The 24,911-nt window shown below is 38.1% G+C and overlaps 1 protein-coding gene across 1 annotated transcript in view; it reads right to left on the bottom strand.

Moving 5' to 3' along the window:
* The window catches only part of ANKRD10 (ankyrin repeat domain 10), a 33,770-nt gene extending 13,288 nt beyond the window's left edge, over positions 1-20,482 (bottom strand). The window contains exons 1-3 of the mRNA XM_024578808.4: positions 20,108-20,482; positions 15,883-16,035; positions 10,833-10,924 (exon numbers count right to left, since the gene is read on the bottom strand). Of these exons, the coding sequence (XP_024434576.2) occupies positions 10,833-10,924; positions 15,883-16,035; positions 20,108-20,317 (455 nt within the window). The 5' untranslated portion in view covers positions 20,318-20,482. The remainder of the gene's footprint in view (positions 1-10,832; positions 10,925-15,882; positions 16,036-20,107) is intronic.
* Between the last annotated feature and the right edge of the window lie 4,429 nt (positions 20,483-24,911).

Genomic DNA, 24,911 nt, shown 5'->3' with positions numbered 1-24,911 from the left:
TGATTACTAAGCAAGATTTGGGAGACAGTAATTTAAAAATCAATATAGTAAAAAAATTTTAAAGGCATCTTCCTATTTAACTTCTCAAAATCATTTTTTGTTAGTCTGAAGAACCTAAATTTATGCTAACTTCAGACTTAACCTGAATTCTATATTATTTGCACTTAATTTTAATAATCCATTCCTTTAGCTTGAGTAAAATCATAACAAACAAACATGTACTGAAATTGTCCATGGCATTCATAACAATTGGCTTCCTAAAAACAAAGGCGTGTAATTGGCTCATCGACAAGCCAGATTTTATGCTAACATGTGACACTATAAGTGGAAGTTTAGAAGGATGTCCCGACATTAATTCATCATCAAACTGGATATGAGAAAAGATAAGCGTATTTTTGGTGTTTTATATTATTTTTTGGCTTTGCTTAGGAAACTTTCAGGAATTGGAATTTTAGAGCATTTGAGTGGATGTTTCCTGTGAAAGTCTAATACTATTTCAGGAACTCACACCCTACGCTGAGTCCTACTACTGAAAAGAATAAAATCTTAAGTGGCTAGTAACACTAGTAAGTAAAGGTCTCATGTCTTCTGTAGTAGCTAAAATTCAAATTAAAAGGAAGAAGTGGTGGCAGAACATAAATGAAAGATCTGAATAAGATGAATATAAAAGAACCAGTTGAGCTTGTAGACCTTAATTAGGAAACAAAAATTTAAAGAATAAAAAGGAAATCCATGTTGCAGTTTCCCTGGAGGACAAGAAAAAACACTGGTCTGTGAAATAAATCTGCAAAGAAAGCAAAACAGGTTGTTAGGTACAGGTCAATACACTGAAACTGCAGAAGTACCAAACAGCAAAGACACCTTCCGTACCTACTCAGCAAGCTATGCTATGAACAGAGCAAAGGTATGATCGAATAAGGCTCTATTTTGTGTTAAGTGAAATAACTAATGCAGAAAACCCTTAATGCTTCTTTCCTAGGTCAATTAAAAAATTTTTTTTTCAGGAAGAAAACTAAAGAACTCGGGGCAAATAAGGGTTTTTCATTTTTTAAAGATAATAATAAGCCTTGAATTCATATTTCCAGCCATCATGCTCATAAAGCTCCAGCTTTAGGAATGAAAAATCTATATATTTTTGGACCATCATTAAACATGTCTTCACATCTCAGAAGAAGAGATAAAGAAAATGTATTATACATTCTGAAGAAAGACAAAAGCCCAAACTCAATTTTATCAGATATAAAAGACAGGACTTAATCCTAGAAACCATCAATATTTTCTTAAACATATAAGGCAGTGATGTACAGCTACTGGGGACTAAAATTGACATTTTAATTTTACCTCATGGCTGTGAATTTTGAATATTATTCTAGAATTCTTAATATTTTAATTTTGATACATGAGTTAAATGGAAAGTAAACACCAAAGTTTGGGCATAGCAAATTACATGTATACAAAACGATCATGTACTTGATTTTTAATGTCAACATGTTATGTAAATGCAGTATTAAAATGTGTATAGCTGGATATTTAAGTGGTGTATTTCATTTTCAGAAGATATCACAAGTGAGAACAGTCTAAAAATGTCTACTTCTTTAGGAATGTGAACAAAAAAATTAAAACTGCCACCTGAAAATTAAAAAAATCTAGCTGTCAAAATTTGAAAAGACGAAGACCCAGAACATAAGCAAAGTTTACACAATGATCATTTCTACAGATAAAATATGAACTTACTCTCCAACATCAAAGAAGAGAGAAACGAGTTGCTGCTTAAATTAGAACAAATGAAGTTTGACACCAAAGATCACCCCTTAATGGACCAGAGAATAAAAAGGAACAGCACATAAAACTTTTTTAAAATGAGCATTTCTTTAAAAAAATTTTTTTTCTTTTAAAGATTTTATTTATTTACTTTTAGAGAGAAGGGATGGGAGGGAGACAAACACTGACAGGTTGCCTCTCACACGCCCCCAACTGGGGACCTGGCCCACAACCCAGGCATGTGCCCTGACTGGGAATCCAACTGGTGACTTTTCTGTGCACAGGCTGGCGCTCAATCTACAGAGCCACACCTGCTGCGGCACACATAGATTTTTAAAATGCCATTTACCATCATAAATGCCAGATCACCAAGGAAAACTTGTTTAAGGAGCATGTTTAAGAAGCATGCCAATGTTCTGAAGTTGTTGAAAAGAATAACATTCAAAATGCACTCAATTCCTTTACTCTTCCATTCAGAAACAGAATAGCAGACTGAATCTGGGACAGAATAGCAAGTTTACTGTTCTTCCATGGAAATATAGCCTTAAAGAAAAATAAGCAACAAATTAGTGCCAATATCCAGAGACCACAGAATATAAATGTTTGAGTGGGAGTATCTGCCTAGACCTAACATAATACTGCTAACATCACCTTACCCTGCCTTCTCCCTCACCAAAAGTAGTCAAATACTTGCACATCACTTGGCTGGGTTAAGAGCCAATCACATTTCTAGATTTTGTAAGGCATTATTTTCAAAACTCCAAAGAACTACAGCCAACTCATGCTATATATTCCCTATGCATGGACCGTGGAAGTAAACAAGAACAATCCAAATCAATCTGGACTGGAAATTAGAGTGAGACAAAAGGGAAGTCTAAACATTCTATTGTATCAACTGTATGGACAGATATCAGGATGTGAGACATTCTACGACTGTGGAAGAATTGGGAGATTATAATTTTGGCAACCTCCCTATACCATTATAGGAAACAGACATCAAAGTTTCCTTTCTCTGCTTCTAGTGAGCTACAAAAGATTTCAACCAAACTATTTCTCATGTTACTGAGGACTGGAGTGTACACAACATACATTTACAGTTTAATATTCTTCTCAAGCAAAAGACCTGTTAACACCTGACACTGATACACAACAACAAAACCCACCATTCCCCTCTTTTGCCTCTGAATGTTCTCCTTGCCATCTCCTCTTCTACTTACCTACATTCATTCCTTCAGTGTCTATCCCTATGAAATGTTTAACTCCCTAATTCTGCTCTGCTCACATTAAAAAACTTCCAAGTAGCTGCTCAATCACAGACTGTACTTTACAGAAATTGGATGAAAAGGAATGTTAGGAGTCATCTAATTCAGGGGCAGGCACCTTTTCTGTAAAGGGCTAGAAAATAAGTATTTTAGGCCTTAGAAGCCTCAATCTCAATCACAACTACTCTGTCATTGCAGCCGGAAAGCAGCTTCAGACAATATGTAAATAATGGAGCTTAACTATGTGTGTTAACAAATTTTTATTTATAAATATTGAAATTAGAATTTCATATGTTATGAGTAGCAAAATATTCTTTTGATTTTTGTTTACATATTTGATTTAAATATGTAAAAATCATTTAGTTTAATGGGCCATTCAAAAACAAGCAGCAAGTTGGATCTGTTAACCAAGAGACAAAACTGGTAACTAGTCCTCTCTATTCTTAATAATAGCTGTGTGTGGGTTCCTGAAAAAGTCTTTCTAGTAATGGTATGCACTAATCAATTCAAACAAAAGAATAACTTAAATCTGTTAAATCACAAAATGTTAAATACCAAGAAAAATATCTAAAGGTAAACTTTAGAATATAAAATACAAGACCTTGAGAGAACATGTAAAATACAATCATTCACTCCTATTCCATTTCAGTGTTTCCTGTTAAATGTTCTAAGTGTCTTACAATTCAAATAGGCAATGTATTTAATATGAGGAACGTAAAAACTGTCTTTATAGGTCTCAATTTCTCAAATCACTTTTTAATGTTTAATAAAGTAGAGAGGACCTTCAAATGTACTATAGAGGCTGAATATCAGGTGGATTTCCAAGTAAAAACAATTAATTATTCCAAGTAAAAACAAGAATAATTATTACATGGTAATAAATTTAATTTATAACACCTAATTTTTAACAGAAGAAGCTCAGGTCTTTAAAGTCTTTTTTCATGTAAGCTGTCCTATTTGTTAATAAGCATGTTTCAATTTTGATGTTTTACAATTTGATGTTTTAAGATTTGGGGAAAAAGAGTTCAAACAGTAATCCTGGTTAAAATGTATCATCAATTTATTAAACCCTCAAACTATTTAATGTTCCAAGTTTAAGTAGGTATTAAACCTAAGCTATCCTGTTTATTTATATATCCTATTATTTTCATAAAATTCAATGGGAGTTGGGCACATGAATGTGACTTACAATTGACAGGTTCTAAGATAACCTCACATTAAAATGCGGTACTTTGTTCTGTTAAGATTATTAAATAGTCAACCCTTCCCCTTTCAATCAATCCATAGGTATTCACAGTGTGTGTGGTAAGGCCACACTGCACTAGCTGCCTGGCCTCTGCAAGTGGGGTGCTGGTAAAGACTAAGTCAATCCAGACTGCAGCCTTTACACACACTTGTCCAAAGAGAAATTTACAGAATCTGGAAGAAAATGTTCAAAATTACCCTCAAAAACTTAATTTTGCACAAAAGTTGGGGTAGTAATGAAACTGTAGACATTGTTTTAGACTGTATCTTTTAAAAACATACACTTTTGAATTTAGTGCCTTCAGTTTGATGCGCTTGGGCAAACAGACTACAACTGATCTAAAATTTCCCTTTGTCCATTTCTGAGAACAAGAGATCCCCCATGGGACCAAGTTGTTCTATAGCTGTAGAGAGGACCTTTCTGGTCCTCTCTAATATCCACTTTAAAAATCTTAGAAAATGGGCAGAGATTTAAAGAAATCAGGTATCTATCAACTTGATGTTCAAATTGGGTCTAGTTTGTTGATGTTTTAAAATTTACTTATTATAAATGAGAGCTGACAGGATTAGATATTTAGGCTGGGAAGATCAGTTTGTCATTCATGACGGGAGTGTTCTATAGGTTCTGGCTCCTCTAATTGTCAGCAAGAACATGAAAAGCCATCTTTGGGCAGACCACTCATTTTCTCCCAATAGTTCCTAGAATTCTTTCAAAACTGGAATATGAAACATAGGAAGACAGAATAATTTTTACTAGGAGTTATTTGTTCTGCTAAAAAACTAGCAAAATCAAACCAGCATTTTTAAACTTTACTAAAGGTAAAATGTAAATGCTTATATACTCTATTTTCTTTAATAAAATTCTGAACATAACATTAAATTTATCATACCTAAGAATGACTTTAAAATGAAACTCCACTCTGCTGCCAGCTAATCCTCCACCTATTTTCCACTTATAGTGTCACAACATTAGAATATATGAGAAGCCTAGATTCTAATAAGAAGTTTTTATTTTTAATTTGAAAAACCTGAAATGTAATTTTTAGAATCTGAGTTGTCACATCACCTTCAGGATGTTTTCTTTTTGTCAATGCCATGTGACAATAAAAGATAACCACAATTTTTATATAAATAATATTTCTGTTAAAATTCTGATCTCAACTTAACTATTGTTAGTTTACAAGTAAAAAGGTAGATATCATAAATTAGGGTAAGCAAAGCATGCAAATCTAAAGACTCTATATCTGAATTCCTAGATTAGCATTAAAACCAATCACCGCAACAAATACCTCAACAGTATGCCTCGTGTGAAGAAAGGAAGCCATACTGAACATTCAATGCCACAACTGTAAGGTTTTCGGAGAAGCACCTGTGGCAGTTTCAGCAGTTTCTATATGGAATGCTCCCCCTTTCTAGGATTACTTGAAAAAATCAAGTCAATTCGAATTACGTAGCTGTAAAACATTGACATGTGTAGTTTTTACAGATTCAGAATCTTCTGTGTGATTTAAAACGGGCAATGGTTCATAAAACAGGAAACTTAAATAATAAGGGATCACATATTTGCAGGCAACATTTGGATTAAAAATACATATACATACATGAGGTGCAGAAGCACATTTACTGAGCGTAAGCCATTGTCATGTGACCTCCTTGACCAAAAGCTATTGCTCTAATACACTGCCTTCTCAATCACTTCTAATAATTTTTAGCATGAAGCCAATTTAATTATGTCAATATTTCAACAAAATTTAACAGTATGGACTAAAAACCATTAACTCACGATTCTGGTTACTTTAAAATTTGGTATGCTGTATCTCAAATACATTAGTAACTATTCCTAGATGGAAATAAGCAAATACATGGAATCATTAAAAAAAAAAAAGAATTAAAAACATTACTAAATGTCCATTTGTACAAACAAAACATTAGCAAACATCTTAAAATTTCTTCAGTAAAAGAAAAACGTGTATTTTTAACCCTTTGGTATCCAAATTCTTAAATAATTATGAAGACTTTCTTAAATAAATTCTTTAGGTACAATAAGAAGAAACTATTTTTTAAAGTTTCTACCTGAATAAATTTGGTGCCAAGTTTTCATTTTAAGCTCAAAACTGATGAGGATAGTTTTATAACACTGCAAATGAACCCCAATTACATTTGCATACATTAAAATTTGAGAGTATCATTCAAATACTCTGATAAAGGTATTTAACATGCTCCCACTATAGTTTAGCAAAGGAAAAAGATATTTGGATTTAGAAATCACTGGTTTATTTGAAAGCACTATTTATAAAAGCAGTGGTTAAACTATTAAAACCTATATATTATTCAAGTACAAAAAATAATAAAAATCCTAAACTAAATTTGTCAACAATTCTACAGTATTGTCACTCCATCATCTGTTCCTGCCCATTAGGCAGAACTTTAATAGCTATCTCAGGAAGTTAATTCCTCCACCTTGCTTGTTGCACTTTCATAAAAGTAAAAAAAGACTCAGGAAATAGCAAGATCAGACAAGTTTGCCATAGTGACATTAGATAAGGCAGGCAACACTAGGTAAGAGTGACAGGAATGCAGAGGATCCAAAATCAGAAACTATGAATTTGTAGTTATAATTCTAATAAATTTCACAGTTAAAATATTATTCTGAAGGACAAGTAAATGGACAAATGAAAAGAAACCACAAAAAATACAAAAGAAAGAAAAAGAAAGGAAAGAAAAGTAAAACAAAACCAAACCACGAATTTCAAACACGAATGAAAGGTTAATCAGGGTTTGCCAAATGCAAAAGTTACAAACTTCTTACACTAATATTAAAAATACACTCATCACATTATTTCCCTTAATGAAAATTCTGCTTCCAGACAGGGTTCTATGGGTAAACAAATAAAGGTGCGTCATAAACATGGTCATCAATTATGAACCAAACTAAATCAACTCCATTTCAGTGACAAATTCCTAAAAGTTCAGCAACATACTTTCATTTTGCAACATTAAGAAGATCACATTTCAGATTTTTGCTATTATAGCCAATTACGCCTGTTTTCTAAATTAGACAAGGAAGTTTTTTTTTTTTTCAGAGTGAGTCAATGAATTTATTTTTATAAAAGACTATATATAGATGCTTCTCCAGGTATCTGATGGTCATAGTTAAGTTCTTTTTGGAATCAAAATAACTAAGTTAAAATATGTGTAGCTCATTTGCAGGTCTGATTACCACAGAATTAATGGTTTCTACAGCAATGCTCTCCTACAGAAAGCTAGGAGACTTTGTCATAGCCTGATTAAACACCGGCACCTGTATACTGTCATATTAAAATGAACTAGCAAATTTGCCTGAGATACAAGTAATTCTGGTTTCACTCTAAATCCTGCTAAATCCCTTTATTTTTACCGAGGCACTAAAAAAGCTACTTAAATATCTGGTTAATATGGAACCATTCACCACTTCAATCTTGCAAGAAAATAAATACAAAGTAACCAAAATTAATGGTGCCAAAATGCTAAAAGTAAACATAATAGGGCTCAAAATGTGCATTTGACAATGTTAGCAGTAAAATAGTTTTCTTAACTATCAGCAGGTAACAAGCTTTTAAACATCTTTTTCCAAAATCACATTAACACAATCCTATACTGGTACTAGTCTGATCACAAAAGAAAAATGAGGCAACAACTTTTTCATGTTAGTATATGCCCTTCTGCCAAGCAAAAATCCTAAGTGTGAAGCAGCAGCATTCAAATATTGGCTGCAATGAAAAACTGAACTGACATACAAGCAAAATAAAGGATAACAACCAACTTAATGAAAACTCCGTATCTGAGAAAAAATGAGAAGCATCTGTAGAGGTTTAGATCATTTAAAGTACATAAACATTAAGTCTGGTCACAGAACTGACATTCAATCCTGTGTATGTTTGTTTATCTTTAGACCTAAACAATGGCAACTAATAATGATCATCATACAAGTGGAAACAAAACCTCACATGAAAAAGAAAACTTGGCACCAAAACTCAAGATGTAAAATAAGAGAAGGAAAAAAAAAAACTGCATCAATATACTCACGTGTGGTGCTAGAAAATGTAATACGATGCACAGCAGTTGACATGCGTTATCTTACAGATGCAGCCTACATTGACAAGTTAGTTACATAACAAACTACTGTAGCCACAGATGTGTGGTACACTTGCCCTCACCACTCTCTACCCAATGACCAAAAAGCAGCAATTTAAGACTTTGGCCACTTTATGCAGCTGGTACATAAAAAGCAAAGTAGGAATTAAGAACAAAATTATTAAATACCACCAAGTGTGATAAAATACTGATATGAGACAGTTTTAATCTATTCATGGGAAAAGAAAAAATTTATATTATCTCCTAAGTATTACGGCATGTAATATAAAGAATAATCTAGCCTATTCTGAACTGGAAAAAAAATAAGTAACTTTAAGGCATTATAGGAAACAAGTGAAACAGATCTTAATATTGAAATTTGGGGGAATCAAACTAGTATTTGTTGGTAGGCTAAAACTATAAAAACGTGCAGAACAATGATCTGAAAGCAATTTACAATTTAGCTTACTGGCAATATTGACATTTTATCTAGATGTTAAAACTAAATAGCCCTATATAAAACTGCAATATACAATGATTACTTGTGCTCCATCTCAGTCCAAAGACTTATAATTTTAAGAATTGCTTTTGGCTAGGTGGCACAGGTGAAACACTTCTCCTAAAAAAATATCTGAAAGTTCAGTCAAGGGAAATCACCATAATGCAGGGTCTCGAGGGAGTGGCTCTTATACTGAGAAGGAAAAACAGACTGGCACTTGAGGCCATGCTCAGTCACACTTGGTGGAAAAGAGACACTCGAGGGTCCTGTAACCAAGGACAGAATTGTAAATAAAATGATCTCATTTTAAAAAGACACCTATTAAAAGGACATAGCAATAGATATTTATTGGCTTAAAGGATTAAGCTATCCCTTAAAATGAATAAAACTTACATTTTAGTAATAAAATGTTCAGGACCAATTAACAGTATTGTTTAGAAAAATAAGTCATTAAAAGATCAACATCTAATTATTATTTCAATTAATGACAATTAAGCAACTTAATTATTTTATATGACTCTGTATTTTATAAGCAAAGCTTCTCTTATTAAAGATGAGCTTTTAATCTAAATAGGTAAGAAAACTGCATATATATCTATGCTTTAAAGCAATCCATTGAGACTCATCTCAATGTTTTTAACATTGTATAACACATACTCAATTGTTTTTACATTACCTTAAGTCGTAACTACATATGAAATTGCAAGGTTCCCTGAAATGTAATGGTTAATACAGGTCATATTTATAACACTAAATCACTACATAAGTAAATGATCCAAGCCCAAACTAATGACTAACCTTAACAGTAATACTTAATGAAACAGAAGCTAAGATACTAAGAGCCTAATGATAGCCCCTGATGTTAGACAGGTCTTGCATTAACCTATACAGTTTTGCTGTCCAGGGTCTATTTTCAATATTTATTATAATACAGAGTCAAAACAATGAAGTGGAAACCAAAGGGTTAAACTAAGTTAGTTTCGTGGGTTTTATTTCTACCAAAGTCTAAAATTTCACATTTCCAATTATATAAAGTGGCTTGTAATTAATTTTTAAATATTCAAAATACTCAAGGTGTAACAAAAAAAAGCTGAAATTATAGTTATTTTGGTTATTATAGCTCTATAGCTTACACTCAACACTTAAGGGTGAAAACCGCATCCATTTTGTTAATGCTGTGAACTGCAGAAGAAAAATTTTTATATCATAAATCTTTTAAGTAAATACAAATGAATTTACTACCTAAAATAAATGTATAATGCCATGGCTAGCTCATAATTTGCATATAAAACATTTTAAAATTAATACACTTAAATATTACTATTATTTTACCAAACCATAAATAAGCTAGTTGATGTACACTGGGTTAAAACAAGGATATTCTAAAATAATGTCATCAGTATCAAAAGCCTAGAGAGTTTGAAGTCTTTAATGAATATAGTTACATCTTACAAGGAGTTACAAATCATTGAAAGTCGTACTTAGGTCACATCTGCTAAAAGAGGAGGAAATGAAAACTTAGAAATGCTAACTGTCTGCAAGAATTTTTTGAGCCAAGAGGCCTGAAAATATTCAAATCCAATTCAAGGACCTTGTTTTGAAATTACAGCTTGGCAAATAAAAGTTTGAAGACTTGCCCACAGTGATACAACTAGTTAGTGGCAAAGTCAATGATGCTAGGTTCCAAGTTTAATTACTTAAACTTGTTCTTTCCATCCTAATATGCTTTCTCTCATGGCAAGAATTCTGTCAGTGCTGTAAAATTAAGGCCCCTTCTGTGGTCATCCTAACCTGCACAATGTTGCTCACTAACACCAACTGATCTAAAAAAGCAAAATTATATTACTAATATTAAAAAGAAAATTCAGGACTTTTGCTTGCTCTAAATTCTGTCTCTAAATACAACACCCTCGACTACATCTTGGTTGGGAAGAATAAACAAAGACACTTACTCGATGTGAGCCCCATTAGCCACCAGGGCACTGATGCAGTCTAGGCTCCCAGAGCGAGCTGCCTTGTGAATGGGAGTCTCGCCCTCACAGTCCTGAAACAACAAAAAGTGTCAGAGGTCCAACAAGACTTCCACATTTTAAATAAAATAACTAACATAGACCATGTACCACCTCATTCATCTTTGAAATGAACAATATGGTAAGCCAAATTTGAAGCAGAACACAAAGAAAGGTAGATGTGAAGAGAAAATAAGAGCAGACCAAGGAAGGGCCATGCTTTGATCAAGAACAAAAAGATCTGTGGGGCCTCTATAGCAGTGACAGCATGTACATTCTAGATGGTGGTTTAGAAATCATTTTATCCTGAGTCTTAGCACAAATATGTTGCAAATAAAATCCAAAATAATTATCTTCTGACAAGTTAAAGTAATCAAGGCCAAGAAATAGCACCACTATCTAAAGTCTGGTCTAGTTTACCCCTATCTACCACAAGGTTAGCTTGTGGCAGACAGGGGTAAAGATATCTTCAGTGCCTCCCTTGGATTTCTTTTTTTATTTTAATTTTGAACTTGAATTAGGACTACACGTTAGAATACATGGTTGAGGTTAAAGGGCCAAGAAACGATGGGAAGGTAGAACATCAGGGTCAAAGACAGCCAGTTCATATACAATACAACTGAGGCTGTTTGTGATGGGCAACTCTGTGCAAGGACTTTTAGAAAGCCTGCATTAAAACCAGATTTATGCTTCAGAAAAAATGCTGGAGGAGGCAGAGGAAGTGAGCAGACTCAGGAAAATGATTCTGACCACTAATGTAGTCATCCAAAAAAAGACAAGTGAGTTTATACTGCATCAATGGAAAAAAGTCTGAAACACAATTTCATTTATAGGCTCTCACATAAATAAGAGACAAAAAAGATACAACAATCAAGAGCAGTCACTTCTGCTAGAAAAACTGATTTAGGACTTTTTGCCTGGGAAAGTCAGAGTGGCCAAGAAGCAACAGTTCCTGAATGAATCACACTTCCATGACACTGGAAGCTGAACTTGGCAGAAGACAACTACCACATAATGAAGGGATAAAGATATAAAGCAGGAGTGGGGCAAATGTACAAAGTGTCTGGTACTTAGAAAACAAACAGTTCATTCATAAATTCAGTCAATATTTGAGCTCATCAATGGATATTTACTCACAGAGGGAAAAACTGAGATGACAACTAAAGTAAAAGTGTGGCACATTATTTTATAGAAAAATGTATTATGAAAGACTTGACGGCTTAATGGAGGGAAAAGTGCATATTTATTTTAAAATATGCTCAAAAGTGACACAAATAACTAAAAATAACAACCCCGTTTGTTTAAAAAAAAGAAAGAAAGAAAACCATGTAGCTGTACAAGAAACTATCTTCTGAACTCAGATTTAAAAAAAAATTTTTTTAAAGATTTTATTTATTATTAGAGAGACGGGAAGACAGGGAGAAAGAAAGGGAGAGACGTTGACGTGCTAGAGAAACATCTAAAGGTTGCCTGTCTCATGATCCCATCTGGGCACCTGGCCCACAACCCAGGCATGTGCCCTGGCTGGGCAACGAACTGGTAACCTTAACATGTCCCCATTCTCCACAAAATCTGGGGGAGAGTGGGTACATAATAAGGACAAATAAAAATTAAGGCAAATATTGCCAGGAAAAGCAGAATTGATATTATTATGAGATTTTTCAAAAAGCAAAACAATAAAAATCCTCAAGAAAAATAATTTTTTTTTAAAGCTACCTTTGGAACAGAAAGAAAAAGTAAGGGTTTTTGCTATTTTCAGACCATGGTGGGACAGTAACAGATGACAGAGAAAAAGCAAAACAACTACTACCCTGCTCCTATTTTGGGTTATACCAGGAGAATATTAAGCTGGGCAGGACAGAATAAACTACTTAAAGAAAACTGCAGTCAAGAGAGTAAGAGTAAAGAGCCATTTTAAGGTTACATTTCAGAGCAATCACATTTCAAGAATACCAAATAGTTTGTAGTAGGATTCTAGAAGTATTGTTGGCAAACTCTGAGTAATAAATGAAAGTGGGAGAGGTTACCAGAAATCTAAAGACAAGCCACCTTGAATTTAAATAAACAAAAATCTTGTTTCTAATTCACTTACAAGAAACTATAAAAGCAACATCAAATGTCAGCAAAATTCTAGAAGGGGTATTAAAGAGATGATTTGCAAACACAAAAAATGACACCCATGGGTAGTCACTATAGACCAGTGATTGTCAACCAGTATGCTGTAAGAACTTTTAAAACATGCAACACCTAACGATTTAGTCAGGGGCATTGACCTCATATCCCTTAGATTGTCAAATTTAAAAATGACAATAGCCAACATAACAACAGCCATCCAGTGTGAATGAATCAAAATTATAACTATGTTTTGTCAAATCAGCAAAAAAATATGTATTTTTGGTATGCTGCAGAATTTTAGTAATTATGTATGCTGTGAGATGAAAAAGGCTGAAAATCGCTGCTGTAGACTTACAAAAATAAATCACTTGAAAACAGCCTTCACTTCCTTTTTGTAAAACTTAGAACACTGAGCTTCTAGACAGTACATCTAAGTTTTAGAAACCCCTGATGCCAACTTTAGAGATGGCAGATAGTATTTACTAGACTTGAGAAAAATGGTTAGTCATTAAAGATGCCAAAAGACTAAAACTAGAAGATGGGTTAAAACTAACAAAATATTACTAAGGCCCTGGCTGGTGTGGCTCAGTGGACTGAATGCTGGCCTGAGAACCTGAGGGTAATCTGTTCAATTCCCAGTCAGGGCACATGCCTGGGCTGCAGGTCCCCCCCCTCCCCCGCAGGGCGTGCATGAGAGGCAACCACACAATGATGTTTCTTTTCTCTCCCTTTCTTTCTCTCTTGCTTCCCTCTGTTTAAAAAAAAAAAGAGGAAAGAAATACTATACTAGGTTTAAAAAAATTACATGCACACACACACACAAAGCCTAAGAAAAATCTGGATCTGGTTTTATACTAGTTTATCTGGAAAATGAGAAAAAGTGTCTACCTCAAGATGAGTCAACAGTGTGTCAGGGGGGCCAAGAAAAGGGCTACTGGGACCTGAAGGGTCACTGAGTGCCTGTCATAGCAGTTCCACTATTACCTAATAAAGATGACATCTGAGATTCAGACTGAGCACACAAGACCATAGTCACCTGAGATCCTTTCAGGAGCAATGCCAGTATGCCTAAGAAATCCAAGCAACACTCTTGTACATGAGAGAGCTTGGGGATATTGAACCAGGTGAGCAGTTAAAACATATGGAGGGCTGTGAGTGGAGATCTGGGAGACTCTAGCCCTGGAAGCAGAGTTCAGGAGAGAGTTCTACATAGTGCTATCTAGAGCAGCTCAGAGAAAGGGGGCGTGGGGGAGGGCCACAAGCTTGTTACTTGTGGAAAATACTGACCTGCTAAAAATGTTATATGAAAAGTGGGGTTCTAGATTTTAAAAGGTCTGAAAAGTAGCGTTAGACAATTTCTTTAGCTCTAAATTAGATGCTACATAACAATTTAATGAAAATTAACATACAGAATATTCTGTACTTAAATTCCATATTAAAATTAATTACTACCATTCATGGATTGTCCATATTTTATTGATAAGATTAAGCCGCAGACTAAGTAAATAACCTGCCCAAGGCCAGAGAGATGAGGGTAGCAGAATGTATAATCAAGCCCCACTGCCCTTTCTACTGAGAAGCAGGGGGAAGAAAGGAGAATGCAGGACCAGGAACGAGACAAGCAGAAGACAGGCGATGCCTAATGGTATACAATTACTGAATAGGTGGATAAAAGTAACAAAGGAGCAGAGAAGCCTGTATATATAAAGGCACCCATGCAGGGAGATGGAACGAAGAAAAAGAGGTAGCAGAGGAAACCTAAAAATTGTGCCATTTCCTGAGTTCCAGTTTAGTAACAGAAACAGGCCTAAAACCCAGTGCTCTCCCTTTACCGTCCTATTAAAAGTCTATTATGGCGAACAAATTACCCTTCTATCCCCCTCACTCCCCTTTTCCACTGGTCCTTGTGTTAAATCACTGCTAAAACACCTTTCTTCAATTACTTACTTTGTAAGTGGGTAGCTGTGTTATCTTTAGGAGAGGGGTCGCAACTAGTTTATACCTGGATATCATAAAGGACTGAATATTAGGAAAGATAGAAAGACAGAAAAGAGAAAACAAAAGGTCCTTTGCACACAGTAGGCGTTTGATGATTATTAGTAGGAAGAAGATATAAAGGGAAAAGAAAAAAAAGGCATAAAGAATAGCTGCAAAGCCCATGGCACTTAGTCCCTTAAATGAATCCATCCCAGGACAGGGCACCAAGACTGGGGATGCTCCAGCCAGACTATCTGTGGAGTTCAAGCAAGTTCCCAATAAGCCAAGCACTCTTCTTGTGGATCCCCACCCCCCACAACTTATGTGAAAAGAATACTGAAAACAAACCATAAGAAAACTGGCACTGTCGTGTTCATGTTTGTATGCTTAAACACAAAACCCTTGCATCTGGTGTCCAGGAGCCATTTCCTATATGACACATGTCTACTTATCTGCATTGTCATCACCTCCGGCTTGTATCAGAAGCAACATTAACCCATGTTGGTCATTCTAAGGCTAACTTAACCATACAGATGATTTAATAGCCATTCTTTTGCTAGTATGGATATGTTTCCGCAATTATCAGCGGAAATGAGGCTAAGGCAGCTATAAGCAGGGGAGCTGGAAAGCTGGACTCTACGACAGAGTCCTTCAGTTACAACTGTAACCTTGGGCAAATCACTTTGGTTCAGTGTGGATCATAGTAAGTCTATGGGTGAGAAAGCTTTGCTATGTGAAAGGCCTATTATCCACAAATAACTCAATAAACATAAATTCCAAAGAGCCCACAGGTAAAAATATCAAACTCTAATTAAGGCCTCAATTTAAAACTCAATACCATGTAATTACAATTGGAAAAAGAAACCAAACCAAACCAAGTCCATCACTGACACTCCCTTACCGGTTTGTTAATGCTGGCTCCTGCTTGAATCAACCAGATGAGGCACTGAGGGTGTCCCCCAAAAGCAGCAATGTGGGCTGGGGTCTGTGCATAACGTGTAGTGGAGACATCAAGTGTGGCTCCAGCTCTCACCAACTGTATTAAGCACTCCAACTTTGAAAACAGCACAAAGAGAAATGAAACATACATAAATGTCAGTATACTATTAAATATTACTCAAATAATCTAAATGGTACAATGGAATTAAGTGGCATTTTTTTTGTTACCAATTTTTTTTCTGATTATGAGAACAAAGCAAGCCATTTTTTCCCAGTACTATACAAATTTTAAAAGGCACTTAAAAGAACATTCTTATTAAAAAGTTGGCACATAGAAATATAAAGTAAAAAAAACCTGACACTACATAAATTAAAAAATTTTGTTTTTTCTACCATTGGAAAAGACAAAATAAGAGTAAACTGCATTATTCAGACTTTTATCAAAACTAGGTTTTGCCACTTTCACACACTAAAGTATAAAAATGTTAAAGTGATTGGTAGGTTAAAAAAAAGGTTTTGTAGCCATAGGAAACTCTGCTTAGCCAAAGGCTGTTTTCTGCAGTCTGCACAATTGTACATCTTTATACAATGCATCACTTGACGAATACTCAATTGAGGCCCATCCTTCAGAGTATTTTTTCAGGGAAAAGATGTGTAGAGTAAGTGAGAGGGCAGGACTCAATCTTTTCAAACTGATTGTATAGGGGAAAAAATGCAGAAAGGGGTAGAGCATCGCTAAGGTCTGTACCTGTCAGGTGACTAAAAGGAAGACAGGAGTTAAGATAAGACTGCAGCCAGGTACCAAATTCTACTAGCCTCTGGGTAAAAGAACTCATCACACTCAACAAACATTTGACTAATGCCTAACACATGCCAAGAACTGTCCAGAGGCCTGTTGTTCTCAAGAACTTATACTTTTCCACCTTCTGTGTTCTCAGGAGCTGGACTTCAGACTGCCCAGTTTCCCCCTGACGAAGAGCTATGCACAATTACTGAAAAAGCTCTAATTGCCAAAATTCTTTCTCTTCCAGAGGGCAGACCTCAAATGAAGAATAGCTATGTTTTCATTTCACCCCGTGTCTCCTATCCTCTTTCAGAAATTTAAGCCTTTCCTTGCACAGGGCAAATTACTGCCATCAACATTTTTGTGAGATGAGTTCTCACAGTTGGGAGGTACACAAATCTAAAACATGATATCTGTCTTTAAGGAACTTGAATCTGGGAGTGGCGGCTGATAAAGAGACAACTTTGGTATATTTTTTATATACTGCCTTTGTTAATGTACTGATTAAAAAAGAAAGCTGCCAATACTAGTGACAAAATGAACAACTGTCAAATCCAACAAAAATGAAACAAGGATGAAAATCACTTGGCATGACAAAAGCTGTTAATCTTAACACCAATCAAAAGCTCCCTGGACTTAAATCTGTTACCTATCAGTTCAATTTTGGAAATTGGGTTTGAAATTTTGGAAAAATATTGTTCAGTAAGATAGCTTGTAAAAGCAAGGTATAATTAGAGATTTTAAATGTTTAGTGTTCTGGGAACAAATAAACCTCGTAAAAGGTTAGGTAATTTGTGCACACCTGGCACATTTCTAGAAACACAAGCTTGAAAGTTGGGAATAGTTTATAATATGCTAAATGCTAACTTGGCACTTGCACAGTGTAGCCTTGAATGTATATGAAAGAAGGGAAGCTGTTTTCAAGGAATGGGAGGTATTTAGCGGGGACTGAATTGGGAACTTAACAGCACTGAATCCTGGCCTAATTTCTGTCCTAACAGCTTTTTCTCAAAGACAGAATGATGCTTCCTACGGCCCAGGAGTGTCCAATGTTTTGGTGTCTCTGGGCCACACTGGAAGAAGAGTTTTCTTTGGTCACATATTAAATACATTGTGACATATAATCACAAAAACATCTCATAATGTTTTCAGAACATTTACAATTTTGTGTTAGGCCACATTCAGAGCCATCCTGGGCTACATGCAGCCTGCAGGCCGCAGGTTGAAAATCCCTGCATGGCCCCTTCTGTATCAAAGACAATACAGATACAATAATTAAAGACAGCTGATAACACTACAGTAACTGCTTCTAGTTGCAACATTTGGTTTCTGAGGTTAATCTACTACTCATGTTCTATAAAAGCAGAGACTTTCAAAAAGTCAGTTTTACTTTTGTCATAAAACACACATAACATGAAATTTACCAACTGAAGCATTTTAAAGCAGTTATGACCATTATTTATCCCTAGAGATACCTGAAGGCACCCTTGGGCCAGTAAATAAATACTCTAAATGACCATTTGAAACGAGGCTTAAGCACTCTACAGAATGTACTGGATTGTCATACAACACTGTGTCATTCTCTAAAGGGTAGGGAGGATAGGCATCAACAAGGAAGCCTTTTCAAAAACACTGTTCGTTGCCTGTTACTAGGGTGTCTTTCCCCCAAACAGAGAGACAAAAAATGTTGAGAATCAATGCTTTGAGAGTTACCTACAGTTTAATGTAAAATTAAACCAGAGCAAGATGCACTCAGGAGGGAGAAAATGCCTCAGACCACTGACTGCCTTGGGAAATCTATTTACATTTACAGTCAAGGCTAGAAGGAGAAGGGCAGGAAAGAGGGCTCTGTTTTGTTTAAGGACTGATTTCCCGTGGGTGCTCATTTTCAGCAACTGGTACACAACTGCAGAGTCTGGTGCCTTGGGATCTTACCGTTACTTGACTCCCCCCACTGTCATAACTCCTTCATTTCTTTCAATAATAAACTCCTGACTTTTCCACTTTATGAGGGGAATCAGAAACTGTTTCTCAAAAGATACAATCGTACTGTAAATGTAGCACCAAGAGTCAAGTAAAGCACCTTCATCAGCTAGACATTCAGGTCTGTCTTGAAATAAAGTAACTTATTTCACATTATCCTACATGTATTTCTGCAAAAACCATTTCTTCAATTTAACCTCATGGTTTCAGAGAGGAACATTTTTAAATGTCCATGAATTTTGGCATAGAAATCTTAGTTACTTCTGAAACGCACCGTGTCACTTTATGACTACTCTGATTTAAAAAATCCCGTTTACTGCACAGGCGAGGAATATGTTAAGGAATCTTTAAAAAATATGAAGTAGCAATCTGTTCTCAAATTATCACAGGAAAATAATTCTACCTAGTTTAACACCTTTATAGTAATTTCCTCGCAAGGTAGTACAATCATCACTGATTTTACTAAACCTGGATAAGCTAAGAGTCTCAGAGGCATACAATCAACGTTACACACAAAATACCCCAAAACCATGTTTTAAGTGTTACCGTTCATCTTACACAACGGTCTGATGACTTTACAATTCAATCAGGTTATTCCACCACCGAGATCATTTGAAATACAACCTTCAGCTAACAGAGAAGCTGTCTCCAGATAATTCGTGTACACGCTCGTTCAAGCGGGAGCAGGGCGCAGACCCGAACCTCGGAGCAGGGGCGAGGGGAGAAGGGAGCGCCTCCGAAGCAGCCCCGGGGCAGCAGTTCCGTCAGCCAGAGACGCGCAGACCCCTTCCGGCTCCGGCTCCCGCGGACGCAGCTCGCCGCTGGCAACACTCGGCATTTAAGAAGGTTAACCCGGCCCACCGATCCTCCGCATTCCGCGCCGCTTCGCTCCCGACGCCAGTAATCCTCCCCTGGGTCAGAGCGGGAGCGAGAAAACCACCAGGGCCCGCAGTCACAGAGCGCCCGGATCCCGGCCGCCCCGCGGCTTTCCCCAGAAGCACCGGGTCTCGGGCAGCTCGCGCGCCCCCAAGAGGGCCTCGTCTCACCACCACCCAAACTGGCCGGCCGCGGGAGGCCCGGGCCCCCAGCACAGGCTGCCGGGGGTGGTCCCGAACCTCCCAGCCGACCGCAGGCGCTAATCCTCACTCCGCCAGGGGCGGCGCACCCGGGAAGCCAGCGTCTCCAGGAGGCCACCCCTGTTTGAAACCGGGGCCGCCACACAAACGCCTCAAGCCCCTCGGGGCGCCTCTGGGCCCGCTCCTGCCCCACAGTCCCGACACGCCCCGGGTCCCTCCGGGAACCGCCGCAGCGGATCCCGCTTCTGCCCGCGCTCCCGGCACGCCCCGCGCCCCCAGCCCCCACGTTCCCGACCCCCACAGGAAAGCCGCGGAAAATGGCGCCTTAAAGCGCCCGCGCCCACCTTGCCGAAGTGCGCGGCCCAGTGCACTGGCGTCCAGCCGTAGAAGGAGTCCTCAGCGGCTAAGTGGACGCGCGGCGTCTGCTGCAGAAGCGAGCAGAGCGCGGCCAGGTCCCCGTCGCGGCAGGCGCGGTGTAGCGGGAAGCGGAGCGATAGCAGCTCCTCGCTAGAGAAGCCCGCTTCCACGCCCGGGCCAGCTCCCGCCGCCGACATAATTCGTCACCGAAGAGTGTGCACTGGCGGGCCGAAAGAACACGTCGGTGACGACTAGAGAGGCCGCCGCCGCCTGAGCACAAAGGAGCAAGAGACCGCTTCCAGCGCTACCGCCGCCGCCGTCGCGTCCCGCCGGCTGCGGAGAGGAACGCGCACGGGGGGCGGGGCTGGGGGCGGGGCCTGCAGTGGCCAGGCCTGAGGCTGACGCCCGGAGACGCTGAGCCCGGAGGGAGGCCCGGAACAGTGGAGGTGGGGCCTAGTGGGTCAAAGAACGCGGTCTACGCCTGGGCGGGCGGAGGCTGAGAGCTGCGGAGACGAGGGGAGGGGCCCCGGAGCGCGCGGTGGTGCCGAGGCTGTCTGGGTGGAGCCAGAAGCCGTGGGTGGGGCCGGGGGTAGGGGGCGGGGTCTGGTGCTACTCAAGTTTGGGGCTGACGCCAGGAACGGCGCGGACTGAGGGCAGGGACTTGGAGCTGGAAGCGAGGGGGGGATTGTGTCCAGATGTCCCCCTGACTTTGTGGGTCCGGCTGGTCCGACGGGCCCTTGGCTGTGTCCCCTGCCCAGGCAAGGCAGTGTCCTGATCGTCCGGCAGTGGACGGCCCAGTGGCAGGGACTCAGGGTTGGGATTTCTGTGACCTCCCCGGCAAGCGGGATACCTGGTCCCCAAGAAGGTTTTGGCCGCTCGCCTGTAATTCGCTCAATTAATCCTATGTGGGAAACCACTGCTCCTTCAGATCTGAGAGTCCAGTCCGCGAGCGGACAGCCAGTTCCCGCGCTTTCTGCCCTAATTAGGGCGCCTGCTGGTCGTTTGCGAGAACAGATAGCAAAAATACAGAGAAAGAAACATTGCTGCGTGCAAAGAAATGCTAAATTCTCTTTCAATGACGGAGGATTGTATTTTTTTAATAGAATTTTTTTCTGGTGAAAATTATCAATCATTTCACAATCGAAAAATAACCACTATTAACGTTTATGGATATTATAGTACTTTTCTAATCATGTAGTTGATTTGTATATATTCTTTTTCCTTGTGTATATTGCTTTCCTTTTTTTCTTTTACAAAATTCTAATCACAGTAATTAAACTGTAAGTAGGTAACCACATGTCTGGGAAAATACTGGTGCATAAGATAGCGCATTGCAGCATTAGTTAATAAAACGAGAAATAAGAGGCAATGCCTAACAAAGGGAAATTGTTAACGGTATAAATATAAGAGCTATCCTATTCATCCAACAAATGTGTTGAGTACAATGGTGCATAAAACACTTTGGGAAATGCTCTAGACCACAGGTGGCAAATACAAGGCCAACAGGTGGAATCCAGCCCTCCACCTTGTTTTATCCTGCCGGCACCTTGTTTCTACCTGGGCAGCGCCCCCCTCTCGCTGAACTGTTAAGGAGTAGTTACGTTTATACAGCCCTAAAATTACATTTGGCCCTTTGAAGGAAACAGAGAGGCTGATGTGCACCCCCCCCACCATGAAAATGAGTTTGATACCCCTGCTCTAGATAAAGTGAGAAAAAATAGCAAGTATTTCAACTCGGTGAGCAATTACTAATGAATGGGAAGTATGAATGAGATTTACAATGTGTCTTCTCTCAAGGAGTTTATAATCTATTAGATGAGGCAAGAAAGTATATTTCAGTAGTTCAAGCAGTACTCTTTTCTTCAGACCAAAAAGGTAGAAATATGCTATGAACACCTTTCGAGCTTGATCCACTCCAGAATTCCATCATTTTTGTTTGTATACACTATGCCTATGTTAATCAAATTATCTATTTAAGATATACACTCTGATAATGACTTCTACACTTCCTGGGAAAGAGGCATCCCATTTTGCAAAAGGTCAAAAAGCATGCCTTCTGATCCATAATAAGGAGAAGGAGGACTTACTCTTTCTTACCTGCATTCTGCAACTGGTGAAACTGAGACATAGATAAACTAAGGAACTTGCCCAAGGACAAAGTTCGTGCATGCCTGTAACAGAGGTTAGAATAATACCAGACTAGTTTCCAGTCCACTGTTAAATTTTTTTAACCTTTGAATTTATTTTGCATAAAGAGGAAAATAAAATAGGTTATAGTAATGGAATTCTTGGAGTGCATCCTTCCTCAATTAATATGATTTCCTGGTTCTTTAGGGTTACTTGGACTGTATACACATTTAGGTAGCTGTAGAGAAATAAACCAACATATATATGATGATGGATCCTTAAGATATGTTTAGGATAATTGTGTATGTGAAAATTATAAGGGGGAGTCTATTGAGTACTTTCAAATGCCAATATTCCAATTGGTTGGTCCCAAGTTTTGCCCAACTCTTAAAATTTTTACTAATTTCCAATTTTCTTTAGGATTCTTGTTTCTAAAAAGTTCCAGGAAAAGTGGGGGAAAAAAGGTAGATTTGTAACTCACATCCTTTAATTTTATTTGACAAAGCAACCATAAATAAGTGACAAAGACTCTGTCCTTGACCAAACTCTATTCTGACTCCCCTGAATTTCAACTAGGCCTCTATTTTTGGACTTGTGCATTTCTCTCAGCATTGTCCAATTTTAACAAAAATACTAAGTTGGTTTAGTTAGAATCCCCTACCCTCATATATGATCATCCTTGATGGCTAATTAGGGTCCTCATCCCCTACAACCCTCAGGTGGAATCTGCTCACCTTGGCCAGCCTTCAGCAAGAATCCTGTTAGGTTGGTTTAACCAGAATTTCTGACATTTAGTTGATGTTTCTTCTTTACCATTTTCCATTCCTGGACACCCACCTTGTGTTGTGGCTATACGTTCCAACTTGTCCGTGCTATATTGAGAATTGAGTCTGATCTCTCCCCTACTGCAAGAAATAAAGGGGTCTCCCCCATTGTAGTAGTTCCTACACCCATCATGATGGCCCCACTTGAGTAAAATCTACCTTTTTTCCTTTTTATTGATTTTTTAGGGGTGATGCTGCTTAACAACATTATACGGTTTTCAGGTGCACAATTCTATGAGTAGAACCTACTTACCATGCCTTAACAAATGTCATTGAACAATTTTCTTCTTTAATTGTTTGAATAATAATTTTTTCCTTCAACCTAGCAAATATGGGTATTTGAAAGTGTGATTGAAATACATACATGAAAGAAAACAGGAAGACTCAAGACTCAATATATCAAAACCAAAACCCAAAACTCTGTGTTTAGGATTGGTGTTGTGGTTTTCCAAAAAAGGATCATGTTTTGTGAGGAATTGCTCAAATGGAGCAGGGCTTAGTTGAAGGAATGCGCCAGTCAGAAATGCATAGAAGTGTCCACATATTTGGTAAACATTGGTAGGCCTCTTCTGAGCGTTGTTATTACACTTGGGACATAGTGAACTTGTGACGTGGGAGATGAGATTGGAGAGGAAGGCAGGGCTCCAAGTTATATACCATGCCAAGAAGCTGGCTTTAATTCCTGAAAGTGTTGGAGCAGTGAGGGGCCAGGTAAGGAGAGGTTATGGGGCTCGTACAGATGCCCAACTTACAGCTGATTCAGGAGATCCGACTCTGATGGTGCCTTCACCCTGGCCTAAAAGTGGAACTGAAGTCTTACTATTATCTTGTCCACATTTTCTCCCCTCCCATCTATCTCCCCCATGCTGCCAGACCCATCTTTTAAGAAGGCACATCTGTAAGAACAGTATTTCGGTCTGTTCAGGCTGCTATAACAAAATACCACAGACTGGATAGCTTAAACAACAGAAATGTGTTTCTCACAGTTCTGGAGGCTGGAAGTCTGAGGTCAGGTTACCAATACAGTCGAGTTCTGGTAAGAAGCCTCTTCCTGATTCTTATGTGGCTGCCTCCTTGCTATGTTCTCACTTGGTAGAAGGGAAGAGATCTCTCTCATGTCTCTTTATAAGGGCACTAATCACATCATGGGGGCCCTACCCTCATGACCTCATCTCACCCTAATCACCTCCAAAGGGCCCGGCTCCAAAGAGCATCACGCTGGTATTAGTTTTGGGGAGACACAAATATTCAATCCATAGCAAACAACTGGCCAGACTTTCATCATTCAGATACCACTTCCATGTAAATTTTTACCACATCTATGTGGATTTTTATATCCATGTAGGATCTGTACTAGTCATATTTTTCTTATAATAGGTTTACTTTTTAAAATTTATCAACTTTATTCACATCCTCTTCATTAACAAAACATCCATGAGTTGTGCTAGTTACATTTTCTGCTTCTCTACCCATTTAAACAAATACATGACAAAATAAAGTTTCTTCAAGGCTGTCTACTTAGTTTTTGAAATGAAAGTTGCCTCTGCCAGAGGCTTTTCCCACCCCATCCCCAGTACAATCTCTCTGTTTTGGATTTAGCTGTGTTCCCCCAAAATTCGTGTGTTGACATCCTAACCCCCAGTATCTCAGAATGTGACTTTATTTGGAAATGGGTTTGTTGCAGATATAACTAGTTAAGGTGAGGTCATAGTGGAGCACAGGCTCCTAACCCAATGTGACTGGTGTCCTCATAAAAAAGGGAAATTTGGGTCCAGATGCACACACACAGGGAGAACACCATGGGAAGGTGAAGTCAGAGATCAGGGTGATGGAGCAGAAG

The sequence above is a fragment of the Desmodus rotundus genome, chromosome 13, assembly GCF_022682495.2.
Source record: "Desmodus rotundus isolate HL8 chromosome 13, HLdesRot8A.1, whole genome shotgun sequence".
Classification (NCBI taxonomy): domain Eukaryota; kingdom Metazoa; phylum Chordata; class Mammalia; order Chiroptera; family Phyllostomidae; genus Desmodus; species Desmodus rotundus.
Note: the sequence above shows the minus strand (reverse complement) of the source record. Positions and strands in the feature narration are given on the sequence as shown.